Here is an 18,568-nt window from a genome sequence, read left to right as displayed (position 1 = left end):
CAACTGTTTAAATAATGTGTCTGAAAATCTCTCTTTATTTTACATCTTACTTCTTTATCTCTTTTACATAATTTTTATCTTTACTTTTAAACTTTTTCCATCTTGTCGCTTCTTTAACAGTTTGTTATATCTAATGTTTTGTTTTTCATTTTCTTTTGTTATCTTATTCTCCTCTTATTTTTTGGTCACATCTTGTTGTATCCTTTACATCGTTTTCGTCCTGTTTCAGCTCTTAAATCTCTGCTGCATCATATTTTTGTCATGTTTTTACTCCGACAGTTGCTGACAAAAGCAAAAACTGGCCGATCCATTTCAGGTCCTAACAATGAGTTTGGGAAATGGACTTTCAGAGATTTATAGAGGTCGTCTTGTAGCTGAGACAGTGTCTGTATAGCAAAATATTTCTGTTGTGTAGAATGAATGTTATGAAATATATTTATTTCTTTATTATGGATCCCCATTAGTCTCTACCAAAGTAGAGATTATTCTTCCTGGGGTCCATTCCCAATATTAAAGTACTACAATGTATACATTGACAAAGCATACAGACAGAAAAAAAAACAAAAAAAAACAACAAAAAAAACACAGTTACATTAATTGTTTCATTATTGATTACAGATGTCTTCAAATTTGTCTTATATTTGGAATTTGAGAGTAAAAAATGAATAAAATAAAATAAAATTAAATTAAATTTAAAAAAACAAAAACAAAGATCTACTACAGGTCTGTAAGGTTCTTCTCGCATAAACAAGCATGAACAACAAGACAAAAATCAAATAAAACACAATTACAACAGTAATAACAGCAATAAATAAAACAATTTTAACTTCAGGTTCATATCAGCACAATTACTGAAAAAAATAAGTCCAAAAAAACCCTTAAAAGTTGACTTTTAAAAAAATCAAAGTATTATCTACCTAAACACTGTCAGAACACTAAAATAAATACAAACAGGTTAGGATTACTAAAACAGAATCTCTATTCATGGTAAAAGTATTATTATTACTATGATTAGTTTGTTTGTTTTTTTGCACTATCTTTATGCATGTTTACTTTTTTCTTGCACTTTATTCTGTTGCTGCCTTGACCGTTGAATTTCCTGGTTGTAGGATCAATAAAGTCTAATCGAATCTAAAATCTTTTATCTAAACTTTGTAACCTTTTACATTGAAGTTAAGATATTACCTGTATTTTCATGGTTATGTTTGGCCTACTACATATAGACTAGTTCATCTAATGTCCCTTTTTACAGATTTTCTTGATCGTTTACACACTATAATCAGTTTTATTAAGGTAATGTGACCGTCAACAAATACACAGACATGTTTCCTTAAACTATTTACAATATTCACACACTTTCACATTCATCACTTGCTGTAACATGTGCTCCTTTACAAAAGCTCAGACATTAAATGTCACATTACCACAACTCAGACGGTCAGTTGTGTTGTTTTGGATCAACACAGACCTGGAGGTAGAGGAAGAGGAAACAGGAGAGGAAGAGGAAGGGCAAGGGAGAAATAGTTCCTGGTGAGATTTATGTAACTCTTGTTGACCACGTTCACGTCCAGAGGATGTCGATGAAGAAACCTGGGTGTGGTCGAATTTGACCCACTTCACAATCAGGTCATAAGTATGTAGATAATGTACATTCTGCTGTTTACTGTATTATCAGAGTGACAGACCAGAAACAGGATGCTGAGGCAGAGTAAATGTGATTTGTGTGTCTTTTTTTGTACATTTTTACACTTTTAATGGCATTAAGTCTCCAATAACTGCTGATACAATGTTTGATTATGTTGGTGACAGCGAGTTTTTAACTAAATGGTCAGTCATCATCTGTCACTGGGTGTACAATAGTCTATATACAGTCGTGGACAAATATTATTAGACCATCAAAAGTCATCAAAAACAATAATTATGCAATCAAGTACTAACTCCTGTGTGTATCATGTGACTAAAACAGACAGAAAAGAAAACATAGAATGCCTGAAAGCACTGTTTTTGTCAGTACAATGCCATAGATATTGATGTAAGAACTTAAATGATTTTGGTTATTATCAAGAAAACCATGGAAAATGTCTAGATATCAGCTTTGAAATTAAACTCTTATGAGTTATTTTTGTTGTTATCTTTATATTTGTCCACACAAATGTGCCTTTAGTTGTACCAGGCATTAAAATGAACAAGAAATTGAAGAAAACCATGGTGGTCAAATCATTTTTTCCGCGACTGTAAGTACTTATCTGAGCTCTGGAAAGAGGAAAAATCTGAACCTCAGCTCATTTAACACTCCTTAGAAAGGATGTATAAAAGGGACAAACATCTGGGTTTGTTTATGAATGTTTTGGTGTTAACTCATAAAGACCCAGTGCTACTTTTGTGGGAGTTCCAATATATATATTTTTCTCCTTATTTAACATTTATCACCATTCATTATAATATTGTCCTCTGTATTTTGTTTTGTTTTGTTTTTTTCAGTGAAAATCAGATATTTGCCTTTATTTAATTAACTGATTATGTAAATATTTATAAAAGCTCAGATTAAAGTTGTGGGTTATCATATCAGAAATAGAGAAAACTGAAAAAAAAAGTTACTTTTTCCGCAAACATATCAACAACTGGACAGAAACCAAGTGTCTCCATCCACTGTCTTTGATCCAACTCCATGGGTTTTACTGGTGAATCAATGTTGTAGAATATGACGGTGTTTCCATGTTCGCTATGGAGCCTCTGAACGTCCAAATGGGTCATATCTGATGACCATGAAAAGATGACAAACTGCATTTTACACCAATTATTTACATCTATTGATAGGATTAGAGGATCAACAGGTATTAAACAGTTTAGATCAGTAGATATTGTTGGTCAGTGGTGGATGTTTTGGTCTTTATGAGTTAATTTTGTCACATCCACTATGTTTATGCTTTTAACACATACAATCTGTTGTAGTATTAAACCGATCTGACAAAAGGAGAAAAAAAACAGCAAATGTAGCACATTAATGAAACAGGAAAACAATGAAAACAGTCCATTACGCAGTGGGGACCATTGGCCATACAGCATCCTAATAGTTTATTGTAAAGGGTTATCATGTTGTGTAATCACATTAAGGCTTGTGTTATATTGACAACAGTTATCACATCACATTACATCATATACTCACTCAACTCTCATCTCCTGGCCCTAGTTATAAAATATGACCATTTCAATATTTACTATGCGTAATCTATTGAATGTATTCCATCATACAGGGTGGGGAAGCAAAATTTACAATGAACATTTAGTTGTTTTTTCTCAGCAGGCACTACGTCAATTGTTTTGAAACCAAACATATATTGATGTCATAATCATACCTAACACTATTATCCATACCTTTTCAGAAACTTTTGCCCATATGAGTAATCAGGAAAGCAAACGTCAAAGAGTGTGTGATTTGCTGAATGCACTCGTCACACCAAAGGAGATTTCAAAAATAGTTGGAGTGTCCATAAAGACTGTTTATAATGGAAAGAAGAGAATGACTATGAGCAAAACTATTACGACAAAGTCTGGAAGATACTATTAAAGAAGAATGGGAGAAGTTGTCACCCGAATATTTGAGGAACACTTGCACAAGTTTCAGGAAGCGTGTGAAGGCAGTTATTGAGAAAGAAGGAGGACACATAGAATAAAAACATTTTCTATTATGTCAATTTTCTTGTGGCAAATAAATTCTCATGACTTTCAATAAACTAATTGCTCATACACTGTCTTTCAATCCCTGCCTCAAAATATTGTAAATTTTGCTTCCCCACCCTGTACCTGTTATAAATGGCAGCATTTCCATTCATTTTCATCTATTTCACCCAAAAAAAGTTTAGAAGGGTTGGTATACTGATAGAAATTGAAAGAAATCACAAGTTGTAATACTTATTTCCAAAACTGTACATATGTAAGATGTATTCTGTATATACTGGTACTATACATTATATCATTACCCTGTCGTTTTATGGTTTTGCTGTTTCAGCACTACTAGAAGTACATGTTTTGTTATATTTTGATGGTATTAAAATGGAAGCCATTACAAGAGACATGCAGAGAGAGTAAAGTAGGATTTAGGAAAGTTTTTCACAGTATAAATCAGTCACACATCAGCCCTGAGCCTTTTCCTTCTGTGTAACTACCTCACATTCACCCTCCTGCTGTGGGATTAACAGTGCAACTCTGAAGACGACGTCTGATGGTTGTGGGTGAGGCTGTCGTGTGTTAAGGCTCAGCTGAGTGAACCAGTGTAATTGTGAAACTAGTCATGTGTGAGGTCTGGCGTGTTGGCTGGAGGGTGAGCTGATATGGGTTGGTATGTTTCTGATGGAGGCCAATAAGAGGCTTAGGGAGTCACAACCGCCTCATGTAAAAGCACTTTGATCAACAATACAGCATCAACAGTACAGTTACAACAGGACGGTCGTCTGTGAATATTAACCCTCATGCATCACTGAGGACATTTTTATCCATTTCGGCAAATTTTCCCTTTTCATCTGGCATCACTTTGACTCAACCTACAGCCTCTGAACAAGGAGGAGGAGATTATTCTGAGTTTGGTTTGATTCATGGTGGCCCAAAAGATCGCACGTCCACTGTGGTCATCCCAGAGGCTGCAGGTGGACCAGTACACTCAGGCCAAAAGACTGATTAAAAAAAACAACACAAAAATCCCTTAGCCCACTGGCATTTGTTATATGGAAAGTAACAGATGTTTTAGTGTTTTTTTTAATAAAAATATCAAAATCATGCAATCAAACTGGCGTTTAAAGGTTAAAAATCCTAGTAATTATTTAATATTTGACAGTTATGATCAGGATTGAAGTTAATTGCAATATCGGACCCAAAAAAGCAGAAAAAATTATTAATCTATACCAGGGGTCTGCAACCCGTGGCTCCTGTGCCAAATGTGGCTCTTTAGCCTCTCTCTATGGCTCCCAATGTCAAAAAAACATTTAAGGAACATTTTGAAATGAACAGAACAAGTCATTACTTTTTAACATTATTATAGGCCTAAATCTATTCTAACTTTGTCCATCTGCAAAAATGCACAGGCTATACATGGAATAAACTAATTTTTTGACAGGATATAAACCAAAATGCATTATTTTCTTGCCAAAGTCAAGATACAATACACGATAGTCAATTTGCATTTGTTTGTAGTTGGTTTAAAAGTCAGCCTCTACATGAAAGTTGAGCTTTTTTTCAATTACACAGTATAATTAGGTTTTGGAAATAGTGTCTGTCATTTAAAAAAAAAAAAAAAAAAAAATCATACAAATTCTGAATGTTTTTTTTATTGTAGTTGTGTAATTTCATAAATGCACCAAACGTTGCTGTATTGTAATGGAAATACAAAGTTAAATAGCAAACTAATCACAAATAGGCTACAGCAGAGCAGCCACCTCACGGTAAAATATAGATGGGTTTATTAAATATTTTTTTCATGGCTCCAGTTAGATATTTTTCTTCTTTTTGTGAGACTAACATGGCTCTTTAGGTTGTAAAGCTCACCGACCCCTGATCTATACTATTTTTTGGAAGTGGACATTTTTGTCCTGAATGACTCAAGAAGGTTCTGATTTTAAATCTGATGCTACATACACTAAAGCCAATATATTTTTCTAATGTTTGACATATTCAGGACTGATTTCAAAAATAATATGCCAGGCCCCAACATTTGTCATATGGAAAATAACTAATTTTTTGTGTATTTTTCCTAAACAACAGGGACTTCAACTAATCAATCTGGCATTTAAAGGTTTAAAATACTTAAAATGATTGAATATTTGGTAGTTTTAAACAAGGGAGGAATTTGTTAAAGAGATTTATGCAGAAAAAGTATTAATCTGAAAAGGTTTTATAGCACTCTTTAGTGTGGACATTTTTGTCATGAATGACTCAAGAGGGTAGTAAATAATACTGACAGCTGAGGGTTAAACAACCAAAAGATAATTAACAACAGTCTTTAAACAGGACAACACGCACACACAGTTTGAGTTTTCACAATTTTAGTTAAAACAGATCGTAATAAAGTCCAAATTGTTGAAGAAATTAAATGATTTGACTCCTTCACCTCCTCACATCAAAAGTTTAGTGTCAGGTTTAACAATCAGCCTCCTCTAGTGGAACACAGAAAACATACCAACAGTGTGTGCACACGCCCTCACCAACTCTGAGTGTAACATTAATCCACACAGAGCGCAACAGTTTCCTTGGTGCCTGCTGTTGTTACAAGGTCCCATACATACATGTGCTGAAAGAGAGTGAAAATGAGTGAAGAAACCAGCTGTGACATGGTCAAAGACCATTCAAAACAAATAAAATATGTGAAACTCTAAGCATTATTCATGCCAGACAAACTAAAAGAAACAAAGAGTAAAAAAGGGGACATTTAATGAGACGCTGAGGTGGGGACAAAAGCTGAAAAGAAATGAGAGAAAAGGAAAAAGTAGTTACAGGCTCTTGGCAGGTGATGTTTAAGGATTAACAGATTGAGCAAAGCAGAATGCTCTCGCCCCTGGGTCTGGGTTAAAGAAATGGTCTCTCACTATTCAGCTTTGATAGTGAATTTACCTTCATATGCAAATTAAACCTGGGCTCATTCAAGCTACAGAATAGATGAACTGGTTCATGTGCAAACACACAAACACAACAATAGCACTGCACCTTTTGTGTATGAATTCCATTTAACAAAATAATGCACATGTATGAAAATATTTCACCTTTTTAGGCACCGGCCCATGTTAAAATAATAAAAACAAGACAATAAACAATTCTTTATATTACTGCTTTATTTAGATCACACAGGGAAAAGACAAAAATATTATAATCAATATGTGTTACTGTTATTATATACTGTACAGTGTACTTACATAATCTGAAAGGGGAAAATACAATTACGTACAATTAATATAGATATATCCATATATTTTCTATTTACCATCTGTTCTCTAAGTCTCATATTTAGTTTTACAATTCAGAAAGGATTTATATAAAAGCAGTTTATTTTGTTACAAAATGTTATTTTTCTTTTTAGTGATTTTAGATGAATACAAAATCACTTAAATGACTTTATAAATCATGTTAATTTTGTCACATTTCAGGGTGCATAGATCACATTTTTTCATACTCTGTGCGATAGCATTAGCAGTCATTAGTAAGGCACTTAGCAAATGCTCTAGTATAAATGCTACTGTAACATAAAGGAGCATTCCTCTGTTTTCTAAATGTTAAAGTCTACTGTGAAGCCAGGAAAGGGTTCTCCTGCTCACTAATGGACACACTTCACCTGGGAGCCTATGAAAGCTCCTAGGCCTTCACACAAGCTCAACGACTAAGCAGAGATGTAATTACCAAACAGAAAACGACACCTCTTGTTAGAACCGAGGGACATTTCTGTCTCGGTGATAGTTGAGATACAAACTAGAAGGGCACTCAGTAAAGCACCATTGTCTTCTTTGCAATGTTGGAAAAAACAAGAAAAAAATATCCGAGTTCCATCCCTTATTATGGATGTGCTCCTTAATTTAATAGGCTCCTCTTTGGCCCATGCCCTACCCTTACATCGTGTTTCAAAATCATGCAGTACTTTTTGCTGCTGGCAGAAAAGTCAACAGACAAAGGTGGTTTCAGATGGCTCCTCTGACTGTGTGCTCTGCATACACACATCCATATGTTTATGTCAAGAGAAAACCCAATGGTCCTGAACATAAACATGGAGGCTGCCACTGTGTTTTGCTGAATAGCTATTGTTTTCGTACTAACACAGTGAATGGGTTTCCCTGGTCCACCCTCATCCACTTCCTGTCAGTAAGCTTGGACAAGCATTCTTCCACTTGGCCACATAATTCATAATCTGGGTTAACCTACAGCAACCACAGCATGATGGTAAAACCTTGGTACTGCATAAACACCAAGAGATTACCAAAGTGGTGTTTTATCACTGTGTGAGGGAGAGACAGACTGTAAACAACTTCTGCACAACTAGATCATGAAATAAGGTCATCTCACACAGACTACTCTATCAGAAGCATGTAGTGTCATAGTTCAACATTACTGCTGGCATCTTTCAAATGACCCTAGGACTTACGTGTTAGATAGCACAACAGCTTTGATTTGGACATGTGTTGAGAAATTCCAATAGTCTTGCTCAAGATAACACTTTTAGAAATCTTTCAGAAAATGTTAAACATAAAATGTGAAATGAAAGACTGGTCTGAAAAGAGAGAGACCATGATTTTGTTCCTTGTACAAGCACTTCCATGGCTACGTGGGAAATATGAGGATTCCTCTACTCTTACAGGGAGAAAGGAACAAAAGACCACTAGTAAACCTTATTAAACCCTGATTATAATGTTGAAATAATGTTTTCAAGGCCACATTTTGTGCGTATGAGTGTCTGCATGTAAAACAAAAATGTGTGTATGCTGTAAAGCCTGACAGTTTGTCTTTGTTTAAAAAAAAAACGCTACACACTGTGACAGATTGACAAGGTTCTGGCAGACGATCAAAGGCTGCTCTGTGTTGTGTTGTACTATCCCAGAAGCACCCTCTGCAGTCGGTCAGCTGGCACACTGCTCTCATCCTCCGACTCGGCGTCGCTCTGTGGGTTTGAGCTGCATGGAGAGGTGCACTCAGGGGAGCACAGGTAGTGCATGAGGGGCAGCCGGTACTTCCCACAGAAGTCCACAAATTTAATCTGCCGCACACAGGAGTCAAAGTATACACCTGAGGGATTAGAAAAAACACAGATTTGAGTCTGCTACTCTGCAATGTACGAAAAATAGAACCAACGTAGCCAAATGACAACCAATTATTTTTCAAGGTACTGATATATGCAGCTTATATACAGAATAAAAACATTTCTTGTAAGATTTAATTTCGAAAATATGTGTTGTATGATGACCTTTCTTTGCTAAACTAAATTTGTATTTCTTCATAGCAGGTCTGTTTCAAAGTAAACCAAAACATGCCAGTTGATATGTAATTTCACAAATGTGACATAAAGGAACAGAGGAAGTTCACCAAACGGATATCAAAATATACAAGTATCCTGTTTAACTTCGGTATTAGCAGGATTTTTTCATTAATTAAACCCTAAATTTCTCTAAGTTTAAGTGGTTTAACAACGTAAACCAATTTGCTTAATTATTGAGTGTTTACTGTATATTCAGAATGTATTGCTTCATATCCCTTTTTCTTTTCCACCAGAATTTGCAAACGTACACTTCTATCATCACATGCTATACATCACCGTATTGCAAAACCAGCCTTCCATGAATACAGACTTGTGCCGTATGATTAACATTCTTGTATGAATCACCAGTTTCAGATACTAACTTCAGAATGGCTCATCCACAGACTCTTTATAAGCCAGGCACAAAACACAGCATATAAGGACAGTGAATATTATTTTCTCACCAGCACATTTGGGGTTTGGACACTTGCTAGCTAGGTCCAGATAGAGCAACAGGTTTGAGGGCAGGTCACTGGGGGAGTAGGGAATATTTCTGCTCTTAATGGTACGCCCTGCCAACTCCAGCAGTGAGGGAGGGTCGTAGGTCATCTCTTTGACGAAGCGCACCACCAGTGGGTTGCCTCGGAGACTGAGTTCCTGCAGATGCACCAAGCTGAGGATCTCTCTTGGCAAGTATGTGAGCAAGTTGTTGTGGAGACTTAAAGATCGCAGTGAGTAGAGCCTAGAGTGACAAAGGGAGGCATTTTGTAATGTTTCTTTCTGTGATACATGATAGTAGAGACACACCTCTGTCAGGTGACAAATCCCACATTGTGTAACTTGAAGTGTCGGTCCAAGGTTGTGCAATATATCATCATATTGGTTTTTACACGTCTACAAAACAATACATATCAAAATACGATAATCCCTTTAAATTCAATGAATAAATAGTTGAGAATACACACAGAAAAACATGTTTTTGTTATTCACTTTTGAATTATATACTTGATAACAATGTAAGTGCTGTCCAAATTAATTAAAATGTTGTGTGTGATTTGCAACAGAGCGAGACAGAGCTACAAATAACACTAGTAGGAATCTGGAAATGCTGTACACAATAAGTTAGGCAGGAAATGTTCTGTAAGTGGGTGCTGCAGTTACCTGGTGAGCTGTGGAGGAACACTTTGGATGCGGTTGTCACATAGGACCAGGTAGCTAAGGTAGGGAAGATTAGCCACTTCTGGAGGAATGGCTGTGATGAGGTTACCTCCCAGATACAACAGCTCCAAACTGACAGAAAAAGAGAAGAAAACATTTCATATTAAATAATGTTTTCCTTAAATGCAGATTCATATAACAGTATACTGTGCTACACACTATAGATCAAATACAATAAGTAACACACAAACTGTAAGAGTATAAGATTAAAGTCCAACATCTGTATTTTGCACTTGAAATGAAGTGTGGGACCCACAATTAAAACCTAAACCACAGGGGGGAGCTAAAGATGCATAGCTGGATGCAAGGGGTCTGTATTTGTGTTTATCACTGTCCTTACAAAATAAAAACCAAATGACAAGATGTGAACAGAAACAGACAAACCATGATTGTGTATTATTTTCATAATATTAATTATACAGATTATGGATTCTAGCTTTACCAATTCACACATTACAGCACATTACTATAAATCTGAAATAATATTTAACAGACCTCCATAATAACACCATTTCTGTTTTAAAATAATAGGTCAACATAGGACTATTGTGGGTTAGCTATTATATGTACAGAGTACATGGCGTGGTAATTGGGTTTAAAATAGAGAGTGAAACAGCAATGGATGGCTGGTCAGCAAAAGTAAGCTGTCAGGCCATCTGTCTGCTGGAACTGATGACACAGCGACTGCGAGACAGGAAACCATTATACTGTCCTTGGCAGCTGAGCACTGAGTAAGCCCACTCTGTGACATGGACCGAGACTCTGAGGGTCTGCTCAGTGCTCTCAGAAGCACAGTGACACCAATCAGCCGGAGACAGGCCTCTCCAGATGACACTTTACAAAGCTCATTATTTTCAGACATAACTGCAACTGCTTTTTGACAACACATGAGCTCTTAAATGAAGCAGTAAAAACAACCTTCATCATGCATCGCTGAGCTGTGAAAGGCTTATGAAGGTAAAGGGCGAATAAATAAAAGGGCAAAATGATAGCGAAATCCTAGAGGACAACCTGCTGCTACGTGCAAAAGAACTGCATCCCACGTTAAGACTGGCTTGTTATTTTGCAGAAAGATGATGAAATCGTGTGCTAGAGACCCTGAAATAAAGTTAGAAATAAACAGTCAACATGCTTGGTAAAATGTCAAGGATTTAAAAAAAAAAAAAAAAAAAAAAAGAAAAAGAAGAATTCTGTTTTTGTGTGGCAAATTGGCTTGCTACAAAGTATAAAAGTCTAGGCCCTAATTAGATACTATCACGTCAATGCAGAGGACCACAACAATTAAGAAATCAGTTGATTACATGACTTGATTACAAAAAGGGAAGAAATTAAGAACAGGAAATGTCAGCGCCACAGAGTTTCTTAACTTGTGTTACAGTTTTTTAAAGGTTTCATGTATACAATTTAGGGGATATGAAAGAAACTAAAGGGAGAATGGAATTTTTCATAATAACACATGGATACTCAAACAAAAACAAAAACAGTTGTATTTTCACATCTTTAGGACAAACCATTTATATCTGCATCGATAGTGAGTCACTGTTCATGGAGTCTGTTGTGTTGCATCACTATTTCTACAGCAGCCCCAAAACCACTCCCTCTTCTGCAGGTAGAAAAAGGGCACATGTGCAAAATGGCACATAAAGGAATTGTGTCATTGGCAAAGCATGCCATTTTTCAGGTTATAGTTCAGCTCAAAGGTTTTTCACTTGGTGAGAGAGCCTATCTGAGATAACACAGATAGCAGAAGTAGAATTATAATCCTGGCACTATGCAATGGAAATATTGCCTAGACCAGACCAGTGGCAACATATTCACCTAACCTGTAAAACAGGTCAAGCCATCTGCTCATTTCTCACTTTGCCTGAAACATATACAGCTGAGACCTCATTTTGGCTGCTCAGTCACAAAACTGTGGTAAAAGAAAAAAATAGGAATCCTGTAATGTATACATGTGCTAAACTGATAGAGATTTATGAGCACAGACTGATGACTGTAATTTTTACAATCACTTTCTGACTTTGACAAGAACATGTAATAAACTGTTGCCCATAAAGTTGGAATAAAATATTTTTACCTTATGAAATGATTGTGGCAATGTCATTTATTCTTGATAAAGTGGGACTCAGGATGTCATCACTGTACCTGGCCAAAGGTGATTACTGATGTGTATAAAGAGGAATAAAAAGAGAAATGTGTCTGAAAACAAAATCATTCAAACTCCACGGGTGACAGTGAAAATATGTTTCCACATTTTAGGTGTAGGAACATTTCCAATTAATGCAAAACCCTATGCCATATAACAATTTTATATGTTATCATATTTACCTCCACCAGGAGGTATTGTGATCACTTTGCTTTGTGTGTTTGCGTGCATGTTTGGTTGTTTGTTAGCAAGATAACTCAAAAAGTTATGAACGGATTTTCATGAAATTTTCACGAACTGTTGATACTGGCACAAGGAAGAAATGATTATATTTCGGTGGTGATGGGGGGGGCAGATCTGTCTTGGCGGAGGTCTGCGCTCTCCGAGTGCTTTTCTTGTTATAAGATAATTGGTCTCTTTGTTTAACTGCCCCGTCTTCTTTAAAAAAGGACACATTAACGTGACTGTATTTCTGTGTGAGAGTAAACGTTCTAGATTTCTGATCTTTGGCCCGGCAGTGGGTCAGTGTGACTAGCTACTGTAAACCAGCACATGATAAGACAAAAATGAGCTGTGATGTTGACATCAGCTTCAACAGCCTGCAGAAAACAGCTGACAGTCATGTTTCAGTGTTTTTTTAGCTGACGAATGTGGACAAATTCACACATAACAAATTAAAGTGTGTGTATGTTACAGTGGATGCGTTTGAAGTTTAAGAAGAGGTATGGCCACCTGTCCATAATGTAGTAGCAAATTTCATGAAAAGCTTTTAATATGATTTTACTATAGACTTAATAATATGCTGTAGATATATTCAACAAACACTACAATGAAAACCTGTTTACCAGGCTGTGCTACTTACTGGAACTGTGTAGGTATGCAACTAATTACACACTATGAATCACAATGTCTACAGCGAAAATGAGCTCATCACGGTGGCAATTGCCAAACCAGATAACCAAAATAGACAAAAAGACCAAAAATTGATGTAATCATATATTCTAGGTTTCATCAACTTTACTGTAAGATGAGAATAAACCAAAAGTGTAGCTTTAGTGAGATTTACAGTCTTTCAAATCCTCAAAGACCTGAACAGCTGCCAGCGACCAAAAACATCTACTGATCTAAAATGCTGACTGAATTTGAACCACAAATCCTATCAATACATTTAAATAATTCAGGTAAAATGCTGTTTCTCTGCTTTTCAACAGTATCAGACATGGTCCATTTGACCCATCAGAGGTACTGTAGTGAACACAAAAACACTATCCTTTTCTTGAACCTTGGATCACAGATAAAAGCCATGTAGTTTAACAGATAGCAATGGTTTTAGACACTTGTTTTTACATTCAATTAATGGTATAATTTGCTGACAATGTCACTTTTACTTCAGTTTTCTCTGTTTTGACATAATGACCTTTGAATTTACTCTGATCTTTTGAGAACATCTACATGACAGGGAAAGGAAATGTAGGAAAATACATGATTTTCACTGAAAACTACAGTGGATTAAATAATAAGTAGTGATGAATCTCTTCTGAAAGGTTGAATTTAGAAGAGAAACTCAATTGGAATTCACCACAACAATAGTTATAGGTCTTTAAAGGTTAAGATGCAACTGATGAATGGAGGTGAAGATTCCTATGTGAAGTAGATATCAAATGATTGCAACAGAAAACAAATGCAACAGATAGGACATGAGAAATGACTGCAACACACACACACAAAACAAACAGGAAAGATGAATCAGTTTTTGCAAAGGGCAATATGTTCACAGAGTGTGGCTACAGCCAGATGTGCATGAGATGAGATGAACATGGTTACTGCCTACAGAAAATTCCATCACTCCAACTATACAAAGGCAAACTGGTTTATTGTCATTTTGATGTGGTTTTAGTCTTTAGGCTGAGACTCGGGAGGTAGAGCAGGTCATCCAATAACCAGGTCGGAGGTTTGAATCCTGTTCTGCCCTGGTCATGTGCCGTTCTGTCCTTGGGCAAGACACTTCACCCACCTTGACTCGAGTGTTACTCACACTGGCGTATGAACGTGTGGTAGTAGTGGTGGGAGGGGCGGATTGGCACAGACTGGCAGCCATGATTACGTCAGCCAGCCCCAGGGCAGGTGTGGTTACAGATGTAGTTTACCACCACCACTGTGTGAATGTGAGAGTGAATGATTAACGGATCAAAAATGTAAAGCGCATGAGTGCCCTAAAAAACGCTATAAAAATCCAATTCTTTATTGCCTTGCCCCCTGAAAGGGAGGCAAGAGGTATTGTTTTTGGTTCAGTTTGTTTATTTGTTTGTTTATTTCTTTGTTAACACTCTAGCAGCAGAACTACTGGCTGAATTCATTCCAAATTGGGTTATAGATTGCCAGTAACCCAGAATAGATGTGATTACATTTTGGGAAAAGTAGGTCAAAGTTCAAATGTTTTTATGAATTTTTAAAATCCTTATTTTTCTTCCCATTTACTTATAATGGCCCAAAATTTGTCTATGCTGTCTATGTCTATGCTGACATCAGCACACACATAGGCGTGATGACATCAGCTGGATTGATGCCAAAATAAGCTACAATACATGTGAGGGGTGGGGTTTGTTGCGCCTAGCGCCACTTGTTGTTGTTGTTGTTGTTGTTGTTGTTATTATTATTATTGTTATTAATAATAATAATAATAATAATAATAATAATAATAATAATTGTTTATTTGTTCATTTGGTAGCATTACAGGCCTGCAAAAGTCCTAACTCATCAATCTGGTAAAAGCTGCTGTGGAAGTAATGGGCAAATAAAGACTACCCCTCCCTACAGTCCATCTATGAAAGTTGAGTTGTTCAGCTCGCTCACAGGATCTGATGATCCTTCTCACATCATATTCTCTGAGTATGAGCTGCTTCCCTCACGTTGATGATATGAAGCTTACAGTCATAAAACTAACCGCCTAAAGCTCTCTTTTATTGCCATGTCTAACCCTCTAATCAATAAGAAGCTCACTGAAATCCTTGTTTTAGTACTGTTGGTCATATTATTCTGTTCTTAGGGGGTATTTTTAATGGATTTTACATGTTATGACTAGGCTTTAGGTTCAGCTGGTTTACCATAATTTAATTTATATATTGTTGGGACAGGTGCAATAATCTAGTATAATATACTGTATTTTGTCACATCATGTGGTCCACTGTCTGTTTTTAAGTATGCGTGTAGTTTGTACTGCCTGCACATATTGTTTTGCAGTTGTTCGTGACAAATTTCCCCTTGGGGACAATACAGTATATTTAATATCATTTTCTATTTGATGACTAAATGTAATTGATTTGTACAAGTTCAAAACTTTAACCATCTTTAAAAATTCATACCATCAGACTTAATATCACTCCAGCTATACATAGGCAAACAAGTTAATTGTCATTTTAGTACGTTAACTGTTGACTGGAATTGTTAAGTTGGCATTTGATAAATTCAATAAAGAGAATGTGGTTACTCAAGATCAACACTTTACTTATCTATAAAAATTCAATATACCATCTGACTTACTATCACTCCAACTATACTTAGGCAAACGGGTTTGATTTTGTTGCCATTTTATTCTGTTAACTGTTTATTTGAAATGGTCATTTGACATTTGATGAATTCAATAAAATGGCTTTGGTTACTCAACATTTGACCATCTCTAAAAATCTGTGCATATAGCTTTAAGTAGTAACCATAGCAACAGCTCCTGGTTCCACTCCGTTGCCAACGAAGTTCCAGAGAAAAACCAAGCTAATGGCGGACTGGAATAAAGGACTACAAACTGTTATATGCGTCTTTTACAGCAATAATATATTCAGGGGAGCCCTTATACGAAGAGAAAAGAGTCCAATAAGGAAGATTATTGGTCTTAAATGTCTTCACAACATAAATCATTCTGATATCAGCAGACCTAGAGGTTAACCTACATCTAACGACCTAAACATTTTTTTTTTAACCAAAGTACAAATCAGTATTCCTACTCTTGCAGTTTGCTAAATGTGCTCTGACCCTCCGTTACATACCTGGTTAGGTTTTCTATCTCCGCAGGTATACTTTTCAGTCTGTTTCCACCGAGTGAAAGCGATTGCAGACGCAGCAGTTTCATACACTGGAGTGGGATTTCCTCAAAGCGGTTCCCACTGAAGTTCAACACCTCCAGATGCAGAGAACCGAACTCCTTGGGCAGCGAAAACTCATCCAGTCGGTTGTTCTTGGCTACGAGTGTTTTGAGTTTGGTGAGCCGTGTAATACCGTCACAAATGGTGGTCAGTCCGTTGTTGCTGATGTCCAAAAACGCCAGGTTGCAGAAAAAACTAACCGACGAGGGGAGCGAGGCCAGCCGGTTGTAGTTCAGGTAGAGCTGTTTGGTGTCCCTTTTCCTCTCTTCGCTTATACTGTCAGTGCTAAAAGTGTCCAAATTCAGCCGGGAGAAGTCGAGTACACCGTCGCCTGTTGCCACTGCCCCTTCGTGGGTCTCCATTTTGACAGTTTTAAGCTGAATTTCCAACTCTGAACAAAGTCCTTGTGTGAGTTTTTTTTTTTTGCTAGGCTAAACGCCCCCGTACACCACGAGTTAGCTTCAGGAGTTGTTGTCCCGTTTTAACATGGAGTACTCTGATATTTCTGTATACTCGCTTGCAACATTTAACCGCATCTCGTCCCCCCCACCCCCAAAAAAAAAAAAAAAAAAAATCTAGGTCACTAATGTGGCAGGGAGGACTAACTACTGTAACTACATGCAGCTACACTGGATGGCTCCCACACTCCAGCCGTTCTTTGCAACACAGTTTACGTCCGTGATAAGAGATTGGCTAATCCTGTATAAACCCCGCCCACTGACTGCTCATTGGTCAGCCTCCCCATCAATCAAAAGTAAATTGAAGGCTTTCTCAATCGTTTATGGACGTTTTTATTGCAGTGGTGTGCGCCAAATGGTTCTAAGGTTTAATAACTTTCACCAAATAAACCGTATCTCTGGAACAGCTGGAGAAAGTAGCCTGATGAGCCACTGTACCAACTGCTGACTAATGCTATTATGCAATATCCTCCTCGTGTTACATTATGCAATACCGTGACTTGGATTGGATTGAATAAAATAAAAAAAAAAAAAAAAAAAAAAAAAAAAAGAGGTGCAGGATGGGATAGATTATTCAACCATATGGATCCACTAAATCTGCAAGAATCTTTCAGTTTCTTGGGGTTTTGTCATGCAGGGCTGTTGGATGATACGTACAAATTTAGAATATACTGGTCTGCAAGGAAAATGCTTCCAGAATAAAAGTAATGAAATTTTACCACATGAGAGTCACTGATAAAGAAAAATCAAGTAAAAAATGCTGGTTGGCTGAACTTTCCAAGATACAGCCTTGGGTCAAAATGTGAAATTCAAGAATTAACGAGAGAATGGGTTTGAGTCAAAAGGAATATTTGTCTCAGAGCAACAAGATCTACTTCAAAACACTGTCTGCACATTAGAATACATTCACTTTACAGGTTCTATTTAGTGGAAGATTTATAAAACTATTATATAAATGTACATAAACCAATATATATGTGTAATGACACTTAATCATATACCTTGAAAACATCAGCAAACCGGCACTTTTGTCATTTATTTTCCAATTAATCTTATTAAAATACGTAACATTTAGCACATTTAATCTCTGAAGCAAATCATTTCTAAAAAAAAAATGTAGACTAGTGATATTAGAAGGCATTGCTGTTGCCATATAGATTTTGTATTAACAATAAATTCAAAGAAATACATATTAAAATTTTGCATAATATATATGTGACAAACTCATATCTCTCTAAGTTTTTAGATGTTGAGAATAAATGCACTTTCTGTATCACTGAATCAGAAAAAATAACACATTTATTTTATTACTGTGTACATTCAAGTGAGTTCTGGTCTCGATTAGGAAGTTATATTCTGTGCAAAATTAAAATAAGTGTGAAGATAGAATGTGAAAACATTGTCACTTATTTTGATCACAATAATGACAAAATTGAATTTTTTCTTAATTTATTAATTTTGTTTGGGAAATTTCACACCCACAAAAGTAGAGTCCAAAGTAACCCCGTTTATTTAATTGTGAATTTAAGGAATACACCAAAGCATTGAGATATTTAGATTCAATGAAGAGCATAAAAACTGTCAAGCCATACGATATGTAGTTTAAAGAGGAAGAGAGTTAATGTTA

The 18,568-nt window shown here is 36.2% G+C and overlaps 1 protein-coding gene across 1 annotated transcript; it reads right to left on the bottom strand.

The window, feature by feature from the left end:
• Positions 1-6,800: 6,800 nt before the first annotated feature.
• Positions 6,801-17,142, bottom strand: lrrc58b (leucine rich repeat containing 58b). Its single transcript, XM_030124226.1, has 4 exons — positions 16,388-17,142; positions 10,145-10,273; positions 9,448-9,725; positions 6,801-8,754 (listed from the first exon to the last, which is right to left on the bottom strand). Exons 1-4 carry the CDS (start codon positions 16,843-16,845, stop codon positions 8,561-8,563), a joined length of 1,059 nt encoding a protein of 352 aa, XP_029980086.1. The 5' UTR covers positions 16,846-17,142; the 3' UTR covers positions 6,801-8,560.
• Positions 17,143-18,568: the final 1,426 nt, after the last annotated feature.

This window comes from Sphaeramia orbicularis, chromosome 21 (genome assembly GCF_902148855.1).
Source record: "Sphaeramia orbicularis chromosome 21, fSphaOr1.1, whole genome shotgun sequence".
NCBI classification, from domain to species: domain Eukaryota; kingdom Metazoa; phylum Chordata; class Actinopteri; order Kurtiformes; family Apogonidae; genus Sphaeramia; species Sphaeramia orbicularis.
Note: the sequence above shows the minus strand (reverse complement) of the source record. Positions and strands in the feature narration are given on the sequence as shown.

Bases quoted from the DNA above. Each gene is read 5' to 3' on its own strand.
- lrrc58b (XM_030124226.1), bottom strand. From the start codon at position 16,845: ATGGAGACCCACGAAGGGGCAGTGGCAACAGGCGACGGTGTACTCGAC. The intron at 10,274-16,387 runs GTATGTAACGGA...TTTTTCTGTCAG, and splicing joins GAGATAGAAAACCTAACCAG to TTTGGAGCTGTTGTATCTGG. The intron at 8,755-9,447 runs GTGAGAAAATAA...CTAATCCCTCAG, and splicing joins TCCAAACCCCAAATGTGCTG to GTGTATACTTTGACTCCTGT.